The sequence below is a fragment of the Mustela lutreola genome, chromosome 3, assembly GCF_030435805.1.
Source record: "Mustela lutreola isolate mMusLut2 chromosome 3, mMusLut2.pri, whole genome shotgun sequence".
Taxonomy (NCBI): Eukaryota; Metazoa; Chordata; class Mammalia; order Carnivora; family Mustelidae; genus Mustela; species Mustela lutreola.
The window spans coordinates 208,222,961-208,247,622 of record NC_081292.1 but is presented as its reverse complement, the minus strand read 5'-3'; the positions used below and the strand labels follow the sequence as shown (position 1 = coordinate 208,247,622).

At 38.4% G+C, this 24,662-nt stretch overlaps 1 protein-coding gene across 8 annotated transcripts in view; it reads right to left on the bottom strand.

The window, feature by feature from the left end:
* Window positions 1-24,662, bottom strand: part of HIBCH (3-hydroxyisobutyryl-CoA hydrolase) — a 144,033-nt gene that overhangs the window by 71,974 nt on the left and 47,397 nt on the right. For all 8 annotated transcript variants that reach the window (XM_059168592.1, XM_059168590.1, XM_059168588.1 and 5 more), the window contains 3 exons: window positions 17,363-17,441; window positions 3,070-3,215; window positions 1,055-1,141 (listed from right to left, as the gene is read on the bottom strand). In XM_059168592.1, the coding sequence (XP_059024575.1) occupies window positions 1,055-1,141; window positions 3,070-3,215; window positions 17,363-17,441 (312 nt within the window). The remainder of the gene's footprint in view (window positions 1-1,054; window positions 1,142-3,069; window positions 3,216-17,362; window positions 17,442-24,662) is intronic.

The window sequence follows — 24,662 nt, the reverse complement described above, 5'->3', positions numbered from 1 at the left end:
TTTAAGCCACCCAGCCTGTGGTGTTTTTGTTATAGTCGCCTAGACCAAGACAGAGGGTATTTAATAGTCTGGAAGCCAACTAGGAAAAGAGGCTGGAGGTCTTCCTGTTGATTATGTTCTGCCTCTTTTTAGTAGAGCACTTTCATTTCATCCTCCCCCAGTCAGCTGGGTCTGTCTGATCGGACCTAAGTAGTAAATTTCTACTCTTCAGCCAAGCGATGAAAGGGTAGTTGGTGCTACAGCAGGGAGAATTCTGGAGAATTCTGGAGGCCCAACTGCTCCTCTCGTTTCTCTACCCGTCTCCATGTCCCAGTCTTCTGGGGACTCTGGCACCTTAGAGAGGGCAGAGGGCAAGAACTGCTTGCTTCTTACTGGTTTCCCCTACTGAAGTAGAAGATACTGCAGTATTCTCAAATCTAGGGTAGCTTTCCTCACCCTTCTGTTTTCAAGCTTCCAAAATATTGACCTCTCATACCTACCTCCTCCTTTTCTGTTTTGTTTGTCTTTGGGGATTTGTGCCTCTTCTATTCTTTTTTACAATTTTAGTGAGGTTTTAGAAGAGAGCATGTATTCTACCCATCATGTTTTACTAGATGTCATGTAACAGTTTTAAAGATTTTTGGCTCTTAAAAGAAAACTTAAGTTACAGAACATAAGTCAGGAACTGAAAGTGAACACTGCATTAGGCCTTGTCATTATATTTAGATATGCACCACAGTTTCACGTTAGCAGCTCAACAGCACCAGCACTGAGCCATCCATTACAAAAATGTCACAGTGCACTGCAGGAAGTCCTTGCGCGGACCAGTCACAAGGCTACATGCTGAAATTCACCAGCAGTCAGAATAAAGGTTGTGTTGTTGTGCTGCAAAGAAGTCATCCTCTTGAATGGCTATCCAGCAACTCTGAAGCTCTGATCCTTCCCTCAAGCTTTCACGTTAATAAATCCCAGCACCTCTGTATCCACAAACTATCATATTCACCAACTGCTAATTTTTCAATCATTTCCCCTGCCCATGAATTAAAATCTGAAGCTAGAATACTGACAAGATTACCTTGGCATGGTAAGCATCCAAGACATCTGCAATATTTTCTTTTGAAGGAGATTTTAGGGCTAACAAATCTTCTTCTAACATGCCCAACTAAAAGGGGGGAAAAAAAGAAGACAGATTTGAATCCCAGTACAAAACAGAGACTTTTTTTTTAAAAACCTTGTACTCTTTTTAAAAATACTTGTCTTAAAATTATGATGTGTTCTCTTCAGCTGAATCAGGAAGGCAATTTTCTCTGAAGTTAAATGCACACACATTCCCACAGTAAATGCTGCCTTGCAAAAAACTAGACAAAGATGGAAGAAACTAAAGAGGAGAGAGACATTCGTCTTGGTTTCTCTCTATTAACCACTTGAAACGCAGTACTGCAACCAGAGATGTGAATGATAGACTTTAATTAATCTGAACTAAAATTGCCACGGGGGTAACGGTACTACAGTCAATGCCCAGCTCTGTAAAACGGCCACACTTAGCTCTCCATCCACATCCCTGCTCAGCCAAGTGAGCAGCAGAAACAGTAGAAAGTTTCCAAAACACAGCTCAGTTTTCCTGCCCGCACACTTGCTCAGTATGTTTACTCTTCCTAGAACGCCTTTCCTGACATCCTCATCTTAAAGCCCAGCTGAACTGCAACCTCTAGGAGGAAACTTCCAGTTTTCCTCCTTCCAATCCGCTGAGTATTTTCTCTATGTTCTTTGTCTCATATTCTTTGTCAGAGAAGACAGATGGTTATCTACCTTTTATCTTTTGGACCTACCTCCAGTTTCATCCCTAACATTCATGACCCATTTCTGTTCCCCCGGGCAGGCCCTGCGAGTGGCAGTGTACGCACTGCAGAAATTACCAGCGGGCAGACCGACAAAGAAGGGAGTAAGTGTGGATCAGTGCTCTCTCCCATCCTTACTAAACTCCACTGTAATAAGGGTATCCCTCCAGAGTAGACAATGGACTCCCACGTTTGCTGCCTGTTACAGCTAAAGGGAAGGATGGGGCAGCCACCTACTCAAGGTGACTATGGACATGGAGAGAGATCTGAAACTTGAAACAATGTGATAGAAGGTTCTCATATTTTGTCATGACATTCTTTCTCCTACCCCAGAACATCCCTCTCTCAGAATCGGACATCCATTTGGAGATCGATGTGCTTCCTCCTGGAAAACTAAGTTCACCCCACAGTTCCAGAAACAGCACACACTAGCAAGGTGGGCTAGCTGATGTAGGTTAACTGGCTCGTGGGTTGAAGGGTAATAGAAGCCTGTTCGAGGACAGGGAGCTCCCAGCTGAAGCAAAATAAACCCCAAATTTCTTGATGGAAATTCTGAGGCAAAACCACCTAAGACTGGATTTTCTGCTACACTAACCACAAAGAGATTCAACTACTATGGGAGGAACTACCATCCCCACTTAGAGACAGGCAAACTAGGGGACAAAGAGGCTCAATTCAAGCTAGGATTTAACTCTAAGGTGTTTGTACATTCTTTGCCACTGTGCTATTCTGTGCTAAGAAAATTGGGCACACTGTTAAAAAAAAAAAAAGGGACAAAGCTAAGTAGTATGTGTCCCTTGCAACAGCCTTTAGAAAAGTTTTTAAAACCATATTTTACAAATTTAACTCTTAAATGCACTAGCAGGGAAACTCACAACCAAAAGGACCTTTCAAAAATATTTTTATAAAATAAAAGTTTATCTTTTCATATATAATTTTAGATTCTTCTATATTAGAATTCCTTAAAGTAGGTTTTTTTTTTTTTTTTTACCCTAAGTGTAATTATTCATGAAAAAATATTCACTGAAGGTACCAAGCAAAACAGTCCTGAATCCAGACATATTTATCTCCATTTTATACATGAGAAAACATGATTGGAGAGCTTATTTACCTTCCCAAAGGTCACAGAGCTTTAAACATTAGATCCTGGATTCAGACCCACATCTAACCAAAGCCTGGGATTCTCAACCACTTAGACTTCCCGCGCAATGCAAGTTATTCCAACAACACAACATACAATCCAAGTAATTACCTTTTCAGAATCTACAAAATGTGTAGCAATTCCTGCTGCATACACATCTCTTCCTTTCAGCCTGAATCCTGTTAATGCAAGGAAGTAGCCAAGTTTTCCTCGAAGTCGTGGCAAGAAATAACCTCCACCCACATCAGGGAACAGTCCTGTTATTAAATAATGAAAAGAGATCGTACTGATTCAAATTAAAAAGACGAATAGAACTCTTTGAGATCAAATGGCCATTTCTCTCTGGTATTTGAATCTATACTAAAAATATTACTAAGTACTTTCCAATGCAATAAATATCACAGAAGACAACTATTATATTGTTCTAACTTGGGTATTTTTCAAATTTTTCGTGTTTCATTTCTACAGAAGTCAATAAAGTATTTGATGGCATAATGTTCTGTATATAAGTAGTACTCATGAAACGTTACCTAAAATTTCCTTATTACTATTTTTAATAATCTCTGAAACAGTAAAAAATGAAAATGAGTCACTGAACACTATATCAAAAACTAATGATGCAATATATGTTGGCTATTTGAATTTAAATAAAAAAATGTTTTCTTTCCAAATGATAAGCAAAGAAAAATATGCATAATCTAAAGCTATGTGAATATTCATTAAAACCATTCAAATCATAGTTTATTGTTAATTATCTAGCATTCAAGATACTTTATTTATTACTTATTTATTTATTTTTATTGACATATAATGCATTATTAGCCCCAGGGGTAAAGGTCTGTGAATCACCAGGTTTACACACTTCACAGCAATCACTATAGCACATACCTTCCCCAGTGTCCATAACCCCACTTCCTTCTTCCTAACCCCCTCCTCCCTGCAACCCTCAGTTTGTTGTGAGATTAAGAGTCTCTTACGGTTTGTCTAGCTCCTGATCCCATCTTGTTTCATTTATTCGTTTACTACCCCCCAAGCCCTCCATGTTGCATCTCTACTTCCTCATATCAGGGAGATTATATGATAATCGTCTTTCTCTGACTTATTTCACTCAGCATAATACTCTCTAGTTCGATCCATGTCATCGCAAATGGCAAGACTTCATTTCTTTTGATGGCTGCATAGTATTCCATTGTATATGCATATATATATATACACACACCACATCTTCTTTATCCATTCATCTGTTGATGGACATCTAGGTTCTTTCCATAGTTTGGCTACTGTGGACATTGCTGCTATGAATATTCGGGTACCTGTGCCCCTTTGGATCACTACATTTTCATCTTTAGGATAAATATACAGTAGTGCCATTGCTGGGTCATAAGATAGCTCTATTTTCAACTTTTTGAGGAACCTCCATGCTGTATACCAGAGTGGCTGCACCAGGTGCATTCCCACCAACAGTGTAAGAGGGCTCCCCTTTCTCCGCATCCTCACCAGCATCTGTCATTTACTGACTGGTTAATTTTAGCCATTCTGACTGGTATGAGGTGGTATCTCATTGATTTGTATTTCCCTGATGCCGAGTGATGTGGAACACTTTTTCATGTGTCTGTTGGCCATCTAGATCTCTTCTTTGCAGAAATGTCTGTTCATGTCCTTGGCTGGATTATTTGTTCTTTGGGTGTTGCATTTGAGAAGCTCTTTATAGATTTTGGATACTAGCCCTTTATCTGATATGCAATTTGCAAATATTTCCTCCCATTTTGTCAGTTGTCTTTTGGTTTTGTTAACTGTTTCCTTTGCTGTGCAAAAGCTTTTGATCTTCATAAAGTCCCAACAGTTCATTTTTGCCCTTGCTTCCCTTGACTTTGGTGATATTTCTAGGAAGAAGTTGCTGGGGCTGAGGTCAAAGAGGTTGCTGCCTGTGTTCTCCTCAAGGATTTTGAGGGATTCCACTCTCACATTGAGGTCTTTCATCCATTTTGACTCTATTTTTGTGTGTGGTATAAGGATATGGTCCAGTTTAACTTTTCCGTATGTGGCTGTCCTATTTTCCCAACACCATTTGTTGAAGAGACTATCTTTTTTCCATTGGACATTGTTTCTTGCTTTGTCAAAAATTAGTTGACTATAGAGTTGAGGGTCCATTTCTGGGCTCTCTATTCCATTCCATTGATCTATGAGTCTGTTTTTGTGCTAATACCATACTGTGTTGATGATGACAACTTTGTAATAGAGCTTGAGGTCTGGAATTGTGAAGCCACCAACTCTGGCTTTCCTTTTCAACATTCTTCTGGCTACTTGAAGTCTTTTCTGGTTCCATATAAATTTTAGAATTACTTGTTCCATTGCTTTGAAAGAAAAAATTGATGGTATTTTGATAGGGATTCCATTAAACATGTAGATTGTTTTAGGTAGCACAGACATTTCACAATTAAAATGACTTTTAATCATTTCACAAAATGATTAAAAGACATTTTCTTTTAATCCATGAGCATGGAACTTTTTTCCATTTCTTTGTGTCTTCCTCAATTTCTTTCAAGAGTACATTATAGTTTTCTGAGTACAGATTTTTTGCCTCTTCAGTCAGGTTTATTCCTAGGTATCTTATGCTTTTGGGTGCAATTGTAAATGGGATTGACTACTTAATTTCTCCTTCTTCTGTCTTGCTGTTGGTGTATAGAAATGCAACTGATTTCTGTGCATTGATTTTATATCCTGACACTTTACTGAATTCCTGTATAAGTTCTAGCAATTTTGGAGTGGAGTCTTTTGGGTTATCCACATAAAGTATCATATCATCTGCAAAGAAAGAGTTTGACTCTTCTTTGCCAATTGGGATGCCTTTTATTTCTTTTTGTTGTCTGATTGCTGAGGCTAGGACTCTAGTACTATGTTGAATAGCAGCGGTGAGAGTGGACATCCCTGCCATGTTCCTGACCTTAGTGGAAAAGCTCTCAGTTTTTCCCCACTGAGAATAGTATTTGCTGTGGGTTTTTCATAGATGGCTTTGATGGTATTGAGATATGTGCCCTCTATCCCTGCACTTTGAAGAATTTTGATAAGGAAGAAATGCTGTACTTTGTCAAATGCTTTTTCAGCATCTATTGAGATTATCATATGGTTCTTGTTCCTTCTTTTATTAATGTATTCTATCACATTGATTGATTTGCAGATGTTGAACCAACCTTGCAGCCCGGGAATAATCCCACTTGGTCATGGTGAATAATCCTTTTAATGTACTGTTGGATCCTATTGGCTAGTATTTTGGTGAGAATTTTTGCATCTATGTTCATCAAGGATATTGGTCTGTAATTCTCTTTTTTGATGGGATCTTGTCTGGTTTGGAGATCATGGTAATGCTGGCCTCATAAAATGAGTTTGGAAGTTTTACTTCCACTTCTATTTTTTGGAAGAGTTTCAGGAGAGTAAGAATTAATTCTTCTTTAAATGTTTAAATTATCCTGGGAAGCCGTCTGGCCCTGGGCTCTTGTTTGTTTGGAGATTTTTGATGACTGCTTCAATCTCCTTACTGGTTATGGGTCTGTTCAGGTTTTCTATTTCTTCCTGGTTCAGTTGTGGTAGTTTATATGTCTCTAGGAATGCATCCATTTCTTCGAGATTGTCCAATTTGCTGGTGTATACTTGCACATAATATGTTCTTATAATTGTTTGTATTTCTTTGGTGTTGGTTGTGATCTCTCCTCCTTCGTTCATGAATTTATTTGGGGCCGTTCTCTTTTCTTTTTGATAAGGCTGGCCAGGGGTTTATCAATCTTATTAATTCTTTCAAAGAACCAGTTTCTAGTTTTGTTGATTTGTTCTTCTGTTATTTTGGTTTCTATTTCATTGATTTCTGCCCTGATCTTTATTATTTTACTTCTCCTGTTGGGTTTAGGCTTTCTTTGTTGTTCTTTCTCCAGCTCCTATATACTTAGGGTTAGGTTGTGTATTTGAGACCTTTCTTGTTACTTGAGAAAGCTTTGTATTGCAATATATTTTCCTCTCAGGACTACCTTTGCAATGATTTTGAACTGCTATGTTTTCATTATCATTTGTTTCCATGAATTTTTTCAATTCTTCTTTAATTTCTTGGTTGAACCATTCATTCTTTAGAAGGATGCTCTTTTGCCTCCATTTATTTGGGTTCTTTCCAAATTTCCTCTTGTGATTAGATTCTAGCTTCAGAGCACTATGGTCTGAAAATATGCAGGGAATGATCCCAATCTTCTGGTACCATTTGATTTGTGACCCAGGATGTGATCTATTCTGGAGAATGTTCCATGTGCACTAGAGAAGAATGCATATTCTGTTGCTTTGGGATGGAATGTTCTGAATGTATCTGTGATCTCCATCTGGTCCAGTGTGTCATTTAAGGCCTTTATTTCCTTGCTGATCTTTTGCTTGGATAATCTGTCCATTTTAGTGAGGGGGGTGTTAAAGTCCCCTACTATAATTGTATTATTGTTGATGTGTTTCTTTGATTTTGTTATTAATTGGTTTATGTAAATGGCTGCTCCCATGTTAGAGGCATAGACATTTAAAATTGTTAGATCTTCTTGTTGGACAGACCCTTTGTGTATGATATAGTGTCCTTCCTCATCTCTTATTATAGTCTTTGGCTTGAAATCTAATTGATCTGATAAAAGGATTGCCACCCCAGCTTTCTTCTGATGTCTATTAGCATGGTACTTGTTTTACACCCCCTCGCTTTAAATCTGGAGATGTCTCCGGATCTAAAATAAGTTTCTTGTAGACAGCATATTGATGGTTTTTTGTTTTGTTTTGTTTTTTAATCCATTCTCATACCCTGTGTCTTTTGATTGGGGCATTCAGCCCATTTACATTCAGCGTAACTACTGAGAGATATGAATTTAACTGCCATTGTAGTGCCTGTAAGGTGACTGTTACTGTATATTGTCTCCATTCTTTACTGGTCTACGACTTTGAGGCCGTCTCTTTGCTTAGCAGACCCTTTCAATATTTCCTGTAGAGCTGGTTTGGTGTTTACAAATTCTTTCAGTTTTTGTCCTGGAAGCTTTTTATATCTCTGATTTTCAGTAATATCCTAGCTGGATATAGTATTCTTGGCTGCATGTTTTTCTCATTTAGTGCTCTGAATATATCATGCCAGTTCTTTCTGGCCTGCCAGGTCTCTGTGAGTAAGTCTGCTGCCAATCTAATATTGTTACCATGTATGTTACAGACTCCCTGTCCAGGGTTGCTTTCAGGATTTTCTCTTTGTCACTAAGACTTGTAAGTTTTACTATTAGATGACGGGGTGTGGACCTGTTCTTATTGATTTTGAGGGGGGTTCTCTGTGCCTCCTGGATTTTGATGCTTATTCCCTTTGCCATATTGGGGAAATTCTCTACAATAATTTGCTCCAATATACCTTTTGCTCTCCCCTCTCTCTATTCTTCTGGAATCCCAATTATTCTAATGTTTCATCTTATGGTATCACTTATCTCTCAAATTTTCCTCCCGTGGTCCAGTAGTTGTCTGTCTCTCTTGTGGTCAGCTTCTTTATTCCCCATGTTTTAGTCTTCTGTATCACTAATTCTCTCTTCTGCCTCATTTATCCTAGCAGTAAGAGCCTGCTTTTGATTTTTTTTTTTAAATTTTTGATTGCACCTCACTAATAGCTTTTTTGATTTCAGCTTGGTTAGATTTTAGTTCTTTTATTTCTCCAGAAAGGACTTTTATTTCTCCAAACAGGCTTTCTCTAATATCTTCCATGCCTTTTTCAAGCCGAACTTGCACCTTGAGAATCATCATTCTGAACTCTAGATGTGACACATGTTACTAATGTCTATATTGATTAGGTCCCTAGCCTTTGGTACTGCCTCTTGTTCTTTTTTTTTTGTGGTGAGTTTTTCCACCTGGTCATTTTATCCAGATTAAGAATATATGAAGGAGAGAATAAAATACTAAAAGGGTGGCAAAGACCCCACAGAAATGTGTGTTAACCAAATCAGAAGAGACCCCAAATTGTGGGGGGAAGAAAGGGGGTAAAAAGTTAAAAAAAAATTTTTTTTAAAGAAGAAGAAAATATAGATATTAGACTGGTGAATAGTATAGAGCCACCCACCTAATTTTGGGAGTACTTTGGTCTCTTAGAAGAAACTACTTCCCCAAATTTTAAAGCAAGAAAAATATTACACACACACACACACACACACACACACACACACACATAAAGGTAAATACGATGAAGGGATGGAATATGATTGTAAAGATGAAAAATTTTTTAAAAATTCTAAAAAAGGAGTTGATAAGTTAAGTTGATTGGGAAAAGAAAGAAAAAGAAAGTGGAGAGAATTTGCTCAGGCTAAAGACTAGAACAAAGTCCTGTGCTAGATTTAGGGTATATTTTGATCTATTAGAAGAAGTTGTATCCCAAAAATTTTTATAAGGAAAAAACTCTATGTGTATACAAAAAGTAAAGTTAGATACATGAAGGATAAACTATGACTATAATAATGAAGGTTCAAAAAGATTTTTATTTTTTATGAAAGCTACTGTTAAGATAAACTAGTTTAAAAACATTAAAAGCGGAAAGAGTAAAAGTTTAAAAAAATTAGAATAAGAAAAAAATAAAATTTTAAAAAATTAATTAACTTTGCAAGACTAAAGAATAATGGGGAGAAAGCCATGAATTCCATGCTTTGCTTTCTCCTCCTCTGGAATTCCACTGTTTTCCTTGATAAGCGAGCTTGGTCTTGGCTGGATTTCTTGCTGATCTTCTGGGGGAGAGGACTGTTGTAGTGATTCTCAAGTATCTTTGCCCGAGAGGCAGAATTGCACCACCTTGTCAGGGGCCAGGCTAAGTAATCTGCTCAGGTTCGCTCTCGGGAGCTTTTGTTCCCTGAACGCTTTCCGCTTTCTGTAGAATTCTAGGTGATGGGAATGAAAAGGTGGTCTCCCACTCTCCGGCCCAGAGGAGCCAAAAGCTCAGGGCCCCACTCTGCAGAGAAAAGCTCTCAATCACTCCTGTCTCCCTGGTCTCCAGCCATGCGCTGAGCTCACCCAGCCTGTGAGCAATCGTCTCTTGTCTCTGGCACACAGCCCCGCCTGAAGTCTCCAAACCCAGCAGATCACTGCTGCTCGTCCTGGAAGGTCTCCCCGTATCTGCACTTGTGGGAGCCCTGCTCAAGGAGCAGAGGCCTCACTGTGCCATGGATTACAGTTTAAGGTAACCCCGAGCTGAGAGCTCACTCCTGGGCTCCATATCTGTAGCCGGCTTCCCTGCTCTAATACCTGTGAGCTCTGCGGCACTCAGACACCCCCAATCCTCTGGTGACCCTGTGGGACCTGAGACCACACTGTTCCCACTAGGGCTCCACTCCCGCTTAGCCTCTGGAATGATGTCCCTCTATGGAGCAGACTTTTAAAAAGTCCTGATTTTGTGCTCCGTTGGTCCGCCACTTGCTGGGAGCCAGCCCCCCACCCCCACCCCGCCGTGGTCTATCTTCCCATTGCTTTGGATTCACATTCTCCACAAGTCCTACCTTTCAGAAAGTGGTCGATTTTCTATTTCTAGAATTGCTGCTCTTCTTCTCTTCGACCCCCTGTTGGATTTGTAGGTGTTCGAAATGGTCTGATAAACTATCTAGCTGATCTCCTGCTACCTGATGTCGTCTCAGTCTGCTACTCCTCCGCCATATCGACTCCTCCCTAGCATTCAAGATATTTAAAGTGATGCAATAATCTTTAGTCCTACACCAAGAATGTTGATACTTAATAAAATCAATTGCATTTACTCTTTTCTTAGCCACCTTTTCTTTTTTTTAAATTCCCTTATTCCTTCTACTGGTAACAACCAAAATAGCATATATGCAAATACATGCCAGTATACGACTTCTTTGTACTTAAGAGGTCCTTAAACAACTGTGATCCTCTAGTTTTATAATCCAGATATCTATTCTAAGATTGCTTCATTTAATGAAATTGAGATAAAAATACAAGCACCCAAATTCTTTCCAGTTCTACTTGCCAAAACATTCCTAGACTTGAAAAAATTAGCAGCATTCTACTGTACATATCTCATAGCACCTCAAACAAGATAGTTCTAAATTTGAATTCATTACTTCCTATCATCTCTTTTCTAGTATCACTTACCTCAAAAAGTGCACAACCATCCAGTTTTGACACCTTCTCATACCACCCTTTTAACACACCCCAGTGATTATGACCTACTGATTCCTTCTCCTGAAATTTCTCCATACACTAGCCAGAGTGATCTTTTTAATAAAACAGATCTTCGTAAGAGTTTTTCCTTCTACTGCTTAAAACTCTTCCATAACTATTTTTCTTAGATTAAAACCAATACTTTATCAGAGTCTTCAAGGCCCCCAACCACTTTCTCAAGTAGATCTCTTACTACTCCTTTACCACATTCCAGCCACTCTGTTCTTCTTTCAGTTCCCCCAACGTTGTACACTCTACATGCATTCTACACTATATACTACCTGCCCTACAGCCTCAGTAGCCCTCTGCCCAAGTGAAAACACATTCTGTCCTGAAATACGTTCCTCTGTTCTGGGAACTACATTCTCTCTTTTTGCCCCTGTCTCAATGGCTGCTTCTTTCCATTCCCCCTTGCTGGGTCTACTTCCTTTGCCTGACCTCTACATGCTACTATGCCTAGCCTTGATCTTAGGCCATTCCTACACACACAGTTCCTTAGCACTGTGGCTTGCTGATCTATATGCTGAAAAATCCCTTTTATGGACTGAGGTATGTCCCCCACAAAAGTTTTCACTTTATGAAAAACATTATGCTAATAAATTGGACAAATTTCTTAAAAGATGAACCTTACCTAAGTTTGTACAAGAAATAGATAATTTGAATAGCCCTACATATATTAAAAACTTTGAATTTATGGTTGAAAACCTTCTGCCAAAGAAAATTTCAGATCTAGATGGCTTCACTGATGAATTCTACCAAACACAAAAAAAATTATACCAATTCTAGATATTCCTCCAGAAAATGATGCTAGCATTACCCCCATACCAGAAGGAAGCAAGGACATTATAAGAAAAACACAAACCAATGTCTTTCATGAACACAGATGCAAAAATTCCAAATAAAATTTGAGTATCTCAAACCTAACAACATATAAAAAATATAACACCTCATACCTGAGTGAGATTTATCCCTGGAATGCAAGGCTAGTTTAATGTTGAAAAATCAGTCAAAGCAATTCACCATTAACTAAAAAAGAAAACCAACTGATGCAGAAAAAGTTTTGGCTTTTTAGATTCAAAATCCATTCCTAATAAAAACCCTCAGCAATTTCGGAATAGAAGAAAACATCTTCATCCTGATAAAGTGTACCTACGAAAAACTTACACTTAACTTCCCACTTATTTGAAGGACTGAATGTTTTCCCTAAGATCAAGAAGAAGACAAGAATGCCCACAGTCACCTCTGTTCACCATTGTAATGGGAGTTCTACCCAGGGTATTAAGGCAAGGAAAATAAAGAGTATCCAGATTGGAAAGGAAAATGTAAAAGTGACTTTATTTGCAAATGATGTAATCATTTATATAAAAAATATAATACAATCTACAAAAAAATCTACCAGAGCTAATAAATGAGTTAGGAAGTTTGTAGGCCACAAAGTCAATACACAATCAATTGTACTTCAGGTGGCAGTCCAAGATGGTAGCTTAGGAAGATCCTGAATTCACCTTCTTCCACAGACACAGTAAATCTACATCTACATGTAGAGCAATTCCTGTTGAAAATGAACTAACTGAACAGCTTCTGCACAAAAAAATTTATGGGGGAACCACATATACAACAGCAGGAGAGACGGAGATACAGACAGTAACCACAGGAAACCATACCCAATGTAATGCCTTATGGTAAGGAGGGACATCAGTGAGGGCCCCTGCACAAGCTCACCCACAGTGGAAGAAAAAAAAAAATGAAACAAACACAGCTGTTTAAAGAGCAATTAGAATGTAAGTGATGAAAATCTACTTACTAACCCTACAAATGGGCAGGGACTCTCAGGCTGGAACTCTCTGGGGTCAGAGGTGTCAACAAGCACCATATTTTACATTCCACCCTCCCTATCCCCCCCCCCACCAATCCACCTTCACAGTGCAGACAGGAGTAGGGTCTGGGTACTCTCGCCAACCTACTAGGACTGCCCTAGCAAGTCTCAGATCCCTAGCCCACACACATTCTAGCTGTCTGCTAAAGATACCCACCCCAGCCGCAGGTGTCCTGTCAAGGTAACCCCAGAGCAGTATACTCTTAGCCCAGCCCTACTCCAGCTCCAACTAGCCAATGCTGCCAGGTTTACCAGTCTACACAGAGGATGCTCCTGCTCAAGGTCATGCCTTCAAGACTGAGAGAGGTAGGTAGCTGTTCTGATGCACAGAAACAAACACAGAAAGTCAAACAAAATGAGGAGACCGAGGAAGATGTTCCAAACAAAGAAGAAAAAACCCTGGAGTGGGGGAAACCTTAAGGAAACAGAGGTAAGTAATTTATCAGGTAAAGCACCTGATAAAGATTTCCAAGTATTAGTGGTAAAGATGCTCACTGCACTTAAGAAGGAAGGAAATTCAACAAAGAGAAAATATAAGAACCAGAGGTGAAAAATAACAGAAATGATACAGAAGGACAAATCTGCATTTGGCAGACAGAATAGTAGAAATTACCTAATCAGAACAAAAAGAAAAAATAATTTTAAAAAATTGAGGGGAGCTTTAGAGATGAAAACATCAAGTGTACGTATTATTTACATTATAGGGGCCCTAGGAGAAGAGAAAGGGGCAGAAAACTTATTTGAGGAAATAATGGCCAAAAACTTGCCTAACCCAGGAAAGGAAACAGACATCCAGGTTCTAGAATCAAAGAAAGTCCCAAACAAGATGAACCCAAAGAGACCCACACCAAGACATAATAATTAAAAGTAACAAACCTTAAAAATAAAGAACTTTAAAAGCAACAAGAGAAAGACAAAGTCACATAAGAGGGAAACTCCGTAAGATAATTGTATCATATAATTCAACATCCATATAATTCAACAAGTTGTATCATGCTCCTTGATTTCAAACTGTACTAAAAAACTATACAAATTAAAACAGTATGGTACTCACACAACAACAGACACATAGATCAATGCAATAGAATAGAGAGCTCAGAAATAAAACCACACATAAATGGTCAATTTATCTACAAGAATGAAGGAAAAAATACAATGGGGAAAAGACAGTCTCTTTAATAAGTGGCATTAGGAAAACTGGACGACAACACACAAAAGAGCAAAACAGGACCACTTTCTTACACCACACACAAAATGGATTAAGGACCTAAATGTGAGACCTGAAACCATAAAAATCCTACAAGAGAGCATAGGCAGTAATTTCTCTGACATCAGCCATAACAACATTGTTCTAGATATATCTCCTGAGGCAGGGGAAATAAAAGCAAAAATTAAACTATTGGAACTACATCAAAATAAAAAACTTCTGCACAGTGAAGCACAAAACTGAAAGAAACCTCCTAAGTGGGAGAAGACATTTAAATAATCAACAAAACTAATAGGCAACCTACTGAATGAGAAAGGATATTTGCAAATGACATATATGATGAGGGATTAGTACCCAAAATATATGAAGAACTTATACAACTCAACACCCCAAAAAAACAAATAATCCAATTAAAAATGGGAAGACATGAACAGACATTTCTCCAAAGACATCCAGGTGGCCAACAGACACATGAAAAGATGCTCGACATCACTCATCATCAGGGAAATACAAATCAAAACTACAATGAGATGCCACCCCACAGAATGGTTAAAATAAAAAATACAAGAAACCAGCGTTGGCAAGGATGTGGAGAAAGGGGAACCGTCTTGCACTGTTGGTGGGAATGCAAACTGGTACAGCCACTGTGGAAAACAGTATGGGGGTTCCTCAAAAAGTTAAAAATAGAATTATCCTATAATCCAGTATTTGTACTATTGGGTATTTACCCCCCAAAATACAAAAACACTAATTTGATGGGATATATGTACCCCTATGTTTATAGCAGCATTATTTACAACAGTCAAATAGTGGAAGCAGCCCAAATGTCCATTGATAGATGAACGATTGGATAGAGAGATCACACACACACACACACACACACACACACACACACACACACAGGAATATTCAGCCATAAAAAAGAATGAAACCTTGCCATTTGTAATGACATGGATGGAGCTAGAGAGTATAATGCTAAGCAAAATAAGTGAGTCACAGAAAGACAAGCACCATATGTTCTCTCTCATATGTAGAGTTTAAAAAACAAATGGGCAAAGGAAAAAGAGAGAGAGTGAGAGAGAGAAACCAAGAAACAGACTCAACTACAGAGAATAAACTGGTGGTTACCAGAGAGGAGGTGGATAGGGAATGGATAAAATAATTGGTGGGTTTTGGGGATGGACTTAGGAGACTACTTTTGCTGAGTACTGAAATACTGGGTGATGTATGGAAGTATTAAATCAATATATGATACACCTGAAACTAATATAACATTGTACGTTAACTTTATTAGAATTAAAATAAAAACTTAATTTAAAAAGTGAAATAAAATTTTATAGGAAAACCACAACGAGATACCACCTCACACCTGTCAGATTGGCTATCCTCAAAAAAGCCAAAAACTACTGTTGGTAAGGATGTGGACAAAAGGAAACCCTCATGTACTGCTGGTGGGAATAGAAATTGGTGCGGCCACTGTGGAAAGTATTGGGGTTCCTCAAAAAATTAAAAACAGAACTACCACATAATCCAGCTATTCTGCTTCTGGGTATATATCAGAAAAAATATAAAAATACCAATTCAGGGAAATACATTTGCTGCTATGTTCACTGCAGCATTAGCCCAGACATGGAAGCAACCGAAGTGTCCATCAACAGAAGAAGGGATAAAAAAGATGTGGTACACATGCACATACAATGGAATATTACTTTGCCACAAAAAAGGAATGAACTCTTGCCATTTGTAACAGTATGGATAGAGCTAGAGGTATTATGCTAAGTGAAATAAATCAGAGAAGGACAAATACCATGTGATTTCATTTATGTGTAGAATCTAAAAAACAAAACAAAACAGAAATACAGGAAACAAACTTTCGGTTAACACAATGGGGATTGATTGAGGGCAGCAAAACAGATGAAGGAGATTAAGCAGTACAAACTTTCACTTACAAAATAAGTAAGTCATGGAGATAAAATCTACAGTGTAGGAAATATAGTCAACAATATAATAACTTTGTATGGTGACAGTTGGCTCTAGACTTCTTGTGGGAATCATTCTGTGATGTATAAAAGTATAGAATCACTATGATGTACACCTTAAACTAAGATACTGTATGTCAATTATGCTTCATTAAAAAAAATAAGTGGTATTTCTCTATACTTGTAACTAAAAGTCAGAAATGAATTTTTAAAATAGTAACAAACAATATGAAATAGATAAGGAAAAATCTGACAAAGGGCATGTAAGACCTATAAACTACAAAACTTGGCTTAGAGATATTAAAGAAGACCTAAATAAATGGGAGATATACCTTGCTCTCAGGTCGAAGATTCTATATTGTTGTCAATTCTCCTTAAATTTTAGACAATCCTAATCGAATCCTAGCAGACTTTTTAAGTTGAAATTGACAAACTGACTCAGAAATTCATATTGAAATACAAAGGATCTTTATAGCTAATATAACTTGTGGGAAACAACAAAATGGGAGAATTATCACTACCTGATTTCTACTATTAAGCAACAGTAATCAACACTGTTGTGTTGGCACCAATATAACGTATACCAAGGTACAAAAGCCAACAGCTTTTTCAAAATGTAGTGTGTGAATGCCTGTATCTCTATGTGCAGAATCATAAAAATTGATCTATATCTTTGATCCATATTTCACAGCATGAACAAAAATTTCAAAATGGGGGCACCTGGGTGGCTCAGTTGGTTAAGTGTCCAACTACTAATTTTGCTCAGGTCATGGTCTCAGGGATGAGAGATCGAGCTGAGCGTGGAGCCTGCTTGGGATTCTCTCTCCCTCTGCCCCACCACCTCCTCACCTCTGACACACTCTTTCTCTCAAAAAAAAAAAAATCAAAATGGATTGTAGATCTGAAAACAAGACCATTTTTTCCTAACAACCAGTGCGTTAGTGTTGCCAGTTAAATATTCTTTTCTTTTGTGTTTTTGGATATGACTACTAAGTTAATATAACTTTCAGGTATCTTCCTAATTTCTTTTTAAGGATTCTTTCATTGCTATATCTCAGTAAGATTCCATCAATTCCTTTAACAACAGTGTAATCTGAAATGCATCCAAAGATAATTCTAAAAGTAATTATGAAAAATTGGGGGTTTTACCTATTGCTGTTTCTGGCATCGCAAAAAGAGACTTTTCAGTAGCCACTCGGAATTGCCCATGAACTGAGAGACCAACTCCCTAGGAAAATAAGGCAAAAAGTTGTTTAAAGATACTGTAAAAAGTATATGCAAACTCATACACACACAAACATTTTAAACCACGTAAACTATCTGTATATTCTACAAGAATTTCTTTTAGGAGATACACTGGAGAAAAACCCTAAAGTACATAACTTAGGAGCGCTGGACAAAAAATATATGGGTGTTGCCGGTATCTGGAATACTGTTTTAGCTAAGATGTCTTCAGTCAGCATTTCATGTCTTGCTTAGTATCCTCTTCTCCCTTCCCTCTACTTCAGATCCAGTACGGCATGACAGAACAGTGACTGTTCCCAGAACCGCTGACTCTTGTCACCGGTGGAACCTGTCATCAGAAGAGCACAACCAAGCTATTCTACCTAATTTCAGTGGTCTCGACTAGCATATTAACACACATATTCACATGTTTCATCATTTATTACATAGTTCCCAACATTAGTAACATCATTTTTCTCAGATACAATATTTACCAGGGTCAAATGTCCAACCTCTTAAAAACTGATTATGAAACTCAAGTTTTAAAAGATAAGATTTGGCTAGAAGTCTATCTCTACTTTGTTAAATGTCACTGAAAAGGGAAAACTTAACAGCAAGCTTTGAATAAACATATTTGAAAAAAACACAGTTGAGTAAAATGAGTAAGAGTATACCCGTGAGGACCAAGTACCCAGTTAACACCAGTGCTCACACTACGAAAGCTGTCCCTGTATCACATTCTTTTCTCCTTACTCAGAACTTCTGTTAGACTACTGTAGCTGTTCTCATTCTTGTTCCTGTTTAACCAGTACAGTCTTCATCAGCATAGCATTAAATGAGTTAAAACATATAAAGTGTTCAGAGCGATATCAGGCACTTCAGAGGTCTCTAAGCATTAAATAGACGGGCCTCATTTCTATCTGGTTCTTTTAATCTTTCATCACAATTTCATCAACTCTTTCAAGTGTTTTCATACTCAGTTCAGCCATTTAAAAGTTCTTGAAACTTTTCCCACGTTGGGTGTAGAGATTACTTAAGGGTTCTTGAAACTTTAAAACCTTCTTATGTCACAAAAACACATACAAAGTTCTTATAAATTTTATAAACTTATAAAAATTACTTATAAAAATCTAGAGATCACTTAAAAATAAAATCTTTAAGAATAATAAAAATATAAACCTTCTTGAAACTTTAAAACCTCTTAAGAAACACTAACACACACACACATTTCTTATAAATTTTACATGTTATATGCACTAAGCTTAAATTTTAGAAGACCATGTTAATAAGAAAGTGAATAAAATTCTTCAGCCACTACCTACATCTCTTAGTGTTAACACTTATAAGTTAACTCCACAATGTTTGATAGTCTTCGTACAGGCAAATCTCATGTCATAGGAGTTCTATGATGACACAGACAACTGACAATGCTGAGCCCAATTCAACTGTATATACTTCAAGATTAGGAAATCTTACGAATTTTAATGAAGAAAGCACTACTAGTTTTAGGATTGCTTTATGATTTTGGAAGTCCTTGGTTCATATTCTCTCCACTTTTAGTTTATCACATTGTAGCTCCAAGTTATTAATGCTCAGGAATATCCTGCTAAGAACTTAAGAGCTAGAATGGATCCCCAGTTCTCCAACTTTCTTCTTTGGAATCCTAGAGCTCAGAACTGCCTCCCTGGGGCTGCACAGCTTCAGGCCTCATGAACTGACCCTGCTTCAAACCTCCTCTGGTCATTGCCACCCACCTATTTAATTAACTCTGAATTCCACAAACAACGATGGCTATATCCCCCATTACCAAATATTTACATACAAAGGTAAAATCTGACCACAACCCTAATCCTAGCCTCCTCTCTCTTTCCAGAGAAACAGTTATTACTAATTTGTTACGTAACCCTTCAGATTTTTCCCTATGAATCTCTAATACATATCCGAACAAATGTGGACACACACAAACACACCCGAAACTGCGCATGGCCTGCAAGGCTCTACGCAGTATGGCCAGCCTACCTCGGACTTCACCTCCCATACGTGTGCTTATTCCACTAACCACAGGGCCTTCCTGCCCTTCCTCCAAAAGGTCAAGCCTTTATAGTTTCAATTAATCATATAATTTTAAAGTGAGGAAGACGTACGAGAGAAGGCCACTGTCTGCCTTATCATTGCCCTATATATACCCAAAGACTTCGCCCTTCCCTGAGCAGTGGCTGAGCTAGGGATGGGCACCCAAGGGCAGCCGATCGAGGCTAACCGAGGCAAACCGGAACTGTAAGGCACAGGGAACAAAGGGAGAGGACGAAAAGTGCACTAGGCAAGGTTCTCACTCTAAGGTATTTAAACTAAAACACGGTGGGCTGCTGTGAGTTGACGACAGCCAATGCTTAGAACTCATTTGAAATCTGAACTGAAAAAGACGTGACCGCCAAGCTAGAGCAGCAGTTACCCGTGGTGACGGCGAATAAACCGAGAAGGCGGCATCCAGTGCACACGGCACTGAGGACAAAGCAAACCTATAGAAAGCAGCAGACACAGCTCTTAGTTCAGTTTTCTGACGTCTAGCAATGCCACTGATTTTGGTCTGGGGATTCCCATGTCACCTCTGCACCTGACAACTGCTCCGTTCTCTTTCCTGGGTCTGTTTAAGTTCATGCTCTTTTCAGTTATTAAAGTCTCTTGCTACGTTTTCAGTTAGAACCCAATCTACATCCTGTCATGCTCCAGCATCACACAAGATAAGCTGCCCGTATGCCTTCTCCTGCTAACACTGCTCATCCAGACCAGTCCCTCCATCACATCTTCTCAAAGATTCCTTGTCTGGCAAGAGAACCATTTAACAGCCCAGCTTTATCTACCTCCTGAAATCAAAAGACAAAGAAACTTACGAGCCCCGTATTTTTTGATGTAGAAACTACAGATTCAGTTATCTTGTATTACATAATACACTTTGTTTCACCCATAACTGATAAAATGAGCGAAATCAAAGACTCCAAGATTTTAGGAAGGACTTATTAATGAGCTTTCAGAATAAGAGATACTTGACACAAGTACCATTAAGAGCCAATTTTAAAGAACTTTTAATTACGAAGAAGGCTGGAAAAAATGCTAGCCACTGAACTTGGAGGTACTAAGAATATAAATGCTGATCAGCACTGAAAAGGATGTAGGAACTCTGTGGCAGATTCAGAGCTAATTTTTGCATCTTATATAAAAGAACCCACTATAGATTGTTTACAATAAGTCCCCCTTGGAACTTTCAAAATTTACTGTTACACACTTTTTAACCATTAATCTGAGCTGGTACCCTTTGCTAGATGAAAAAGCCTTCAAAGTCTTCAATTTTATTCTACTAATGGTCACGCTGTGCAGACTCATTCCCCAAATGTAAGATGTCATTCTAATTCCTAACTCTCCTCAAACACTCTCCCCCTGCATCCCGCCGAACCCACTACTCGAACCTCCGCTCATCGAACTGGGCATCTCACAGCATGCATGCGGCGGAGCTGCCTCGTCCCCACTTCAGGAAACACGTGACTGAGACACCTACTCGCCTGGTCTTCCTTCCGTTGCAGGAGTTGCTCTTTCTCTTCTCCCTGACACACAGATGCGACCTGCCCCCACCAGTGATCAGGGTCATCCCTCTACTGCATTCACCTGCACTCGGGTCACTCCGGATTCTCTTCCCGCGTGATGCCTTCCAAGAGCCCAGGAACTCAAGCACCATAACATTAAAGATTTAAATCATTTCGCCATCCTGATTTCTCTAGAATTTTACATCTAGCTGCCTACTTAATGTCTCCACTTAAACATCTAGTATTTTTCTCAATGTTCAGACATCAGAAGTAAATCTCTTGATACCTCCTTAAATGTGCTACTCCCTCAGTAAATACCACCACCATTCACCCAGCTTCTCAGGCAAAAAACCTCAGCATCATCCTCTTTCTAATTTCTTAATCTAACCTATGAACTGGTCTTTATAGCTTTGACCCCAAAATATACTTTGGATCGGTCCACGGTTCCCATCTCCACTGTCACGACCCTAGCTGAAGTCACTAGGATCTTCTGCCTGGGCCTGGCGCTCTTGCCACAGTCTATTCTATACACAGCAGCCAAGTAAGATTATTAAGTGTATATTGGTTAAGGTTTTCTCCTGCCCAAAATTCTCCAGTAACTTCCCATTACAATATTACCAAAATTCCTCTTCTTGGCTGATAAGGCCATGGCCTGGGCCCTTTCTAGCTCCCCGATCTTGGAATTTACAATTCTCTACTTTCCTCACTTGCACTCAGGTCAGCCACACTCATTTTTCTTTTTTAATTAAATTAATTTCTTTATTTTCAGAAAAACAGTATTCATTATTTTTTCACCACACCCAGTGCTCCATGCAATCCGTGCCCTCTATAATACCCACCACCTGGTACCCCGACCTCCCACCCCCCGCCCCTTCAAAACCCTCAGATTGTTTTTCAGAGTCCACAGTCTCTCATGATTCACCTCCCCTTCCAATTTACCCCAACTCCCATCTCCTAACTCCCCATGTCCTCCATGCTATTTGTTATGCTCCACAAATAAGTGAAACCATATGATAGTTGACTCTCTCTGCTTTTAAAAAAAAATTTCTTGACATATAATACACATTCAAAAATACACAAATAGTAACAAATGGTAAGTATACAGGTCCAATGAATTACCCCAAAGTTAACACATCCATGTAGCCAGAATGTAAAGAAAAATGATCAGAAATCATTTCATGTACCCTGTCAGTCATTACTCCCTCCATCCTTCAGGCAACCACTACCCTGGCTTCCAACAAAATAAGATTTATGCTTTCTGATTTTATCTCGATATAATTAGAATCACGGAGCATATAGTATTTGTCTTTCAGTCAGCTCTGTGTGAGATTCATTCATGTGTGCAGCCATTACTTTTCACTGCACAGCATTCCTTTGGACGAATAAACAGCTTATTGATCTATTCTACTCTAAGTAGCAAATTAGGTTTTCTGGCTTTGAGCTGCTGCAAATAATGATTCAGTGACCATTCTCATGCATGTCTTTTGGTGTGTAAGTGCACATATTTTGTTTGGGTACATACCAGGGAGTAAAACTACTGGGTCAAAGGAACAAATTCAATTAACTTTTAAAAATAACAATTTTCCACAAGATGGGATTGGGAGGGAGACAAACCATAAGAGATTCTTAATCTCACAAAACAAACTGAGGTTTGCCAGGGGAAGGAGGCTAGGGAGAGGGGGGTGGGGTTATGGACACTGAGGAGGGTGTGTGCTACGATGAGTGCTGTGAAGTCTGTAAGCCTGATGATTCACAGACCTGTACCCCTGAAGCAAATAATACATTATATGTTAAGAAAAATAATAAAAAATATTTTTAAAAATACATAAATAGATTTTTTTAAATGGCACTCTTCCAAAGCAGTAGTACCAATTTTCTACTCCACCAGCATTATATGAGTCTGTTATTCCCCATCCTCAAAAATACATGAACTTGTCTTTCATAATCTTAGCCATTTAAATGAGTATATGTTAGTATTTCATTGTGATTTTAATTTCCACTTCCTTGACTAATGCAGTTGAATGTTTGTTCTATTTGTTATCTGGGTATCCCTATGCTATATCTACTCTGATCCACTGTTCATTTTTGCACTGGATTTTTGTATGGACTACAGAAGTTCTTTTTACATTCTAAACAGGATTCCTTTGTCAGATACTTGCATTCCAAGACTTATTTTTCAGTCTGTGGTTTGCCTTTTCACTCTTAGTGATGTCTTGGAATGCAAAGTTCTTAATTTTGAAGTCTAATTTGTTATTTTTGTTTATGGTGCATTTATATACTATTTGAAGTAATCCTGGGGCACAGTGGGTTAAAGCCTCTGCCTTCAGCTCAGGTCATGATCCCAGGGTCCTGAGATCGAGCCCCGCATAGGGCTCTCTTCTCAGCGGGGAGCCTGCTTCCCCCTCTCTCTCTGCCTGTTTCTCTGACCACTCATAATCTCTCTCTGTCAAATAAATAAAAATCTTAAAAAAAAAAAAAAAGGCAAAATTTAGGCAATCTAAAACTTTTTTTTTTTTTTTTAAAGATTTTGTTTATTTATTTGACAGAGCAAGAAAGCATAAGCAGGGGGAGCAGTAGACAGAGAGAGAGAGAAGAGAAGCAGGGCTCAATCCCAGGACCCTGGGATCATGACCTGAGCCGAAGGCAGATGCTTTACCATCTGAGCCACGCAGGCACCCCTAAGACTGCTTTTTAATTAACAGACATAGATGAATTTTTAGACTGTTCAGTAAAGGGAAAAGGCTGGCACAGCTCTATTTAAGGCTTTAAAAAAGACCTTATAATTAAAAGCACAGTTAAATCCTTCAAAATTATGTTAGCCGTTAGAAATAAGCATCATTTCTGTATTTCCAGATAATATACTATTTGAAACAAAAAGCAACATTTTTAAAAAATGGATAAAGATTTTTTAAAAGCTTTACTTGTTTATTTTAGAGACAGAGAGAGAGAGTGTTCACGCACGTGCTGCTATGCACAAGAGCTCGGGCAGGTAGGGGTGGCAGGCAGAGGGAGAGGGAGAGAATCTTAAGCAGACTCCCCACTAAGCACGTGGACAAGCTTGATGCCATGACCCTGAGATCATGACCTCACCCAAAATCAAGAGTCAGATGCTTAAGCAACTGAGCCACACAGGTGCTCTGATAATTACAAGGATATGTAAAGTTAACTTAAGATAAAGTCAACAACTCCATAATTTATATTAATGGCAAGATTAACCCCCCAGTAAACAAACAAGGACATATGTAGAACAATTAAATTAGGTGCTTGAAAAAGAAATGTTCCAGAGAACAGTACTGGGTCACTGTTAAATTTCTTGATTTTGGTGTCCTTATTCTTAGACAATACCTACTGAACAATTTAACAACAGTTATCACGTCTTCAACTTTCTCTCAAATGGTTAAAATGAAATTTTAACCTCTATGAAGACATAGAGGTAGGAGAGAAGAAAGAATGATAAAACAAATGTAGAAATCACAGGAAATATGGAGACTATGTAGAAATTCTCTGTATTATTAGTGCATATTTCCTGTAAAATTTGAAGCTGCTTCACAAAAAGTTTTTAATTAAAAAAAAATTAAAAATAAATGTTACAAAGTAAACAAAGCCAACACCCACCGTTATGAAAGCAACTCACTCAGAAAGTCACA